Source organism: Carlito syrichta, unplaced genomic scaffold, assembly GCF_000164805.1.
Source record: "Carlito syrichta isolate Samal-C Ts95f unplaced genomic scaffold, Tarsius_syrichta-2.0.1 Scaffold126461, whole genome shotgun sequence".
NCBI classification, from domain to species: domain Eukaryota; kingdom Metazoa; phylum Chordata; class Mammalia; order Primates; family Tarsiidae; genus Carlito; species Carlito syrichta.
In genome coordinates, this window is record NW_007070557.1 from 20,179 (window position 1) to 23,656 (window position 3,478).

Here is a 3,478-nt window from a genome sequence, read left to right on the forward strand (position 1 = left end):
CTCCCGCCCTCCCCCCCAGGAGTCTCCAGCCCCTCGCCCCCTCCACACAAGCTGGAACTTCAGACCCTAAAACTGGAGGAGCTGACGGTGAGTGTGGGGTGGATCTTCCCAGGCTGGTCCTCTCCTTCGGTGGGGCCCCAGAAGACTAACCCCGCAGCCTCCGCCTCGTGGAAACCTAGGAGATCGGGTGCCCAGTCCTATCCCTTTTAGGGTGCCAGGCGTCCAGACCCCCAGCCCCTCCTTCCCCCGTCTCCAAATGTCCCGCCCCGGCTCCCGCCCGCACCCCGGAGCCCGCCCAGCACCACTTCTCCCCGCCCCCTTCCTCAGGTCTCAGAGCTCCGGCAGCAGCTGCGCCTGCGGGGCCTCCCGGTGTCGGGGACCAAGTCTGTGCTCCTGGAGCGCATGCGCGGCGGCGCCCCGCCCCGCGAGCGGCCGAAGCCGCGGCGCGAGGACGGTCCCGCGGGTGCCCCCTGGCCGCGCCTCAGGCCTAAGGTCCTGGGAGCCGCCCGACGGCAGGGCTCGGTGAGGGCGGAGCTGTGCGTGCATGGGCCAATGAGGAGAAGGCAAAGCGGGAAGGGGGTGGGACGTTGAAAAAAGTAGCCAATGAGGTGTGGGAGGCGGGCCCAGCGGTGAGGGGGCGGGGTTAAGATAAACGGAAGGCGGGCCTTTAGGACAGAGGAGCCAATGAAAGCATAGAGGGCGCGGCCAAAGGGGTCGATGAGATAAGGGCCAGGCTAGGACTAGGGGGTGGAGCCAGTTTGCGAGTGGGTGGGCCGGAGCTCAGGGGGCGTGGCTTATAGGAAAGCGCTCTCTTGGCGGTTCTAGGTCAAGCCGAGTCCAGCAGCTCACAGGCCACCTCTCGCACGTGCTGCGGATACCCTTGCAACGGCTCCGGCTTCAGCTCCGACTCCGGCTGCAGCACCAGCTCTGACTCCTTCCTCAGCACCGGCCTCAGCCGCCCTGACTCTGGAGGAGGAGCTGCAGGAGGCGATCCGGAGGGCGCAGGTAGCAGGGTGTGGGTGGAAGCTGGGCTGGGGCCTCCGGTCAGGCTCCAGGCTGGAGCCCCGAGTTCACGCCCAGCCTGCCCGTCCGCAGTTGCTTCCGAACCGGGGCATCGATGACATCCTGGAGGATCAGATGGAGCCTGATGGTAAGAGCTGAATTCAGAGTTGGAGAAGGGGACTGAGGTTCTGGACTCCTGCGTGCCAAGGGGGAGTGGGCTGGGGAACCAGGCTCCTGGAAATGGGGAAGAGGGGGCCGGCGCCCGGATCTTTCTAAGCTCACATCCATTCCTCTCCCTGCAGACCCTCTGCCCCCCATCCCCCTGGACTTCCCCAGCTCCTTCGACGTGCTGTCCCCCTCCCCGGACTCCGAAGGCCTCTCGTCTGTCTTCTCCTCTTCGCTCCCGTCCCCTACGAACTCCTCATCTCCCTCTCCCAGGGGCCCCACGGATTCCTTGGACTGGCTGGAGGCCCTGAGTGGAGGTCCTCCTCTGGGTTCTGGTCCCCCAGCCCCCAGCATCTTCTCTGCCGACTTATCTGACTCCAGTGGCTCCCGGCTGTGGGATTTGCTGGAGGATCCATGGTGATCGGTTCTGGGACTTTCCAGAGACTGAGAACTGGTGGGGGTGGAGAGGCCACAGAGGGAGACTCCCTGAGGAGGGGGACAGGACAACCAGCAGAGCCCCTCTCACCACAGACACAGAATCACAGACAACCCCCACCCACCTGGTCCCAAACTGCTGCTGACAACTGCCTGAACTTTGCCTGCCTGAGCTGCATATGACACCCCCCATGGTTGTAAGGTTGGGCGGGGGGCGGGGTGGGGGGTTCATTTGCTGCTGGCCAGGGCAAACAAGCTGCTTGCTGCTTCCTTCAGAGACTTCACGGGTGTTTTTATCGTCTCCCACCAACACACACACCCGTAGACGGCTGTTGTCTGGGGAGACTGGAGGTGGTTACACTTTTTTGGATGCAGGAGAGGAGCAGGGAAGAGTGGGGAGGTGAATGGGGGAGCCAGGCCCCTGAGTTCTGGTTGGAGGTGAGAAAATCAGAAGCCTCACATCTGAGGTCAGCTTCTCTTGGAACCAGAACCCGAGCCAAGAGCCAAGAGTCAAGTGCCGGTGACTTAGTAAAGGAGTGCTGCCAGGAGAAACCAGTAAGGGAGTGGGGAAAACAGGACAGCAAAGGGGAAGAAAAGCAAGATGTGACTTAAGGGGAAGAAGTCCTCAGCTCCTGTGCGGAGCTCTGGAGCATAAAACTGCAGAGTCTCTCCCACCTAGGGACACATGCAATTGGGCCATTGTATCTTCCTGTTTGGGCTTGTTATTGCTGAACAAAAAACTACCCCAAAACTCAGAGTTGCAAAACAGTTGCTATCTATGATTGCTCACAGAGTTGCAGAACAGTAACTAACTATAACTGCTCACAGCTGCAGGGGTTGATGGGGCTCAGCAGGGCAGTTCTTCAGCTCCATGTGACGTTGGCTAGGCTTCAGTCATCTCAGGCCCACATGGACTGGGACACCCAAGATGGCACACTCAGATGTGTCTGGCAGCTCAGCAGGGATGGCCTGAAGGCTGGACCTGGCTGGGTTGTGGGGACATCTGGATCTCTCTCATTCTCCATGCAGTATCAGCACTGTCCTCTATGTGGTCTCTCCATCAGGGTGACTGAACTTCTTCCATGGTAGCTCAGGACGCCAAAGAGCAAGTATGCTAAGGGAGGGAGCAGAAGATACCAGTCTCTGAAAGACTAGGTTTGGAACTGGCATGGTTCCTCTGCCACATTTTTTTTTAAATAGGAATCTCACTCTGTCACCCAGGCTGGAGTGCAGTGGCACATTCACGGCCACTGCAGCCTCAAACTGCTGGGCTCAGGTGATCCCTCAGCCTCAGCCTTTCAAGTAGCTGGAACCACAGGTACATGCCTCCATGCCCGGTGAATTTTTTGATTTATCGTAGAGATGAGGTCTCACCAAATTGCCCAGGCTGGTCTTGAACCTGTGGGCTCAGGCAATCCTCTCACCTTGGCCTCCCAAAGTACTGGGATTATGGGCATGAGCCACCATGCCCAGCCTCCTCTGCTACATTCTATGGTTAATGCAAGTCAGGCCAACCCACGCTGAACACGGGAGGCGATGACACAAATGTGTGAAGATCGCTTCTAGCCAGTCATGGGTCATGGAGGGAGGGAGGAAGGATGGACATAAATGCCCAGGTGCCTCCAGCCCAAGGACAGTCCTGAGAAGAAAGTCACAGGGTAAAGTGTTAGCAGCAAAGTGTTGTAAAATGTAAGGTTTTAGCTGGGTGTGGGTGGTTCACGCCTGTAATCCCAGCACTTTGGGAGGCAGAGGTGACAGGAATACCTGAGCTCAGGGGTTTGAGACCAAGATGAGAAGAATACCTGAGCTCAGGGGTTTGAGACCAGCCTGAGCAACATGTGAGACCTTGTCTCTACAAAAAAAAAAAAAAAAATCA

The 3,478-nt window shown here is 58.7% G+C and overlaps 1 protein-coding gene across 1 annotated transcript in view; it reads left to right on the forward strand.

Annotated features, from left to right (window-relative positions):
• Positions 1-1,716, forward strand: part of MAMSTR (MEF2 activating motif and SAP domain containing transcriptional regulator) — a 5,065-nt gene extending 3,349 nt beyond the window's left edge. Inside the window, exons 6-10 of the mRNA XM_008048639.2 lie at positions 1-87; positions 328-522; positions 826-1,005; positions 1,096-1,150; positions 1,305-1,716. The exon at positions 1-87 is cut by the window's left edge and continues 15 nt beyond it. Coding sequence (XP_008046830.1) covers positions 1-87; positions 328-522; positions 826-1,005; positions 1,096-1,150; positions 1,305-1,588 — 801 coding nt within the window. The 3' untranslated portion in view covers positions 1,589-1,716. The remainder of the gene's footprint in view (positions 88-327; positions 523-825; positions 1,006-1,095; positions 1,151-1,304) is intronic.
• Positions 1,717-3,478: the final 1,762 nt, after the last annotated feature.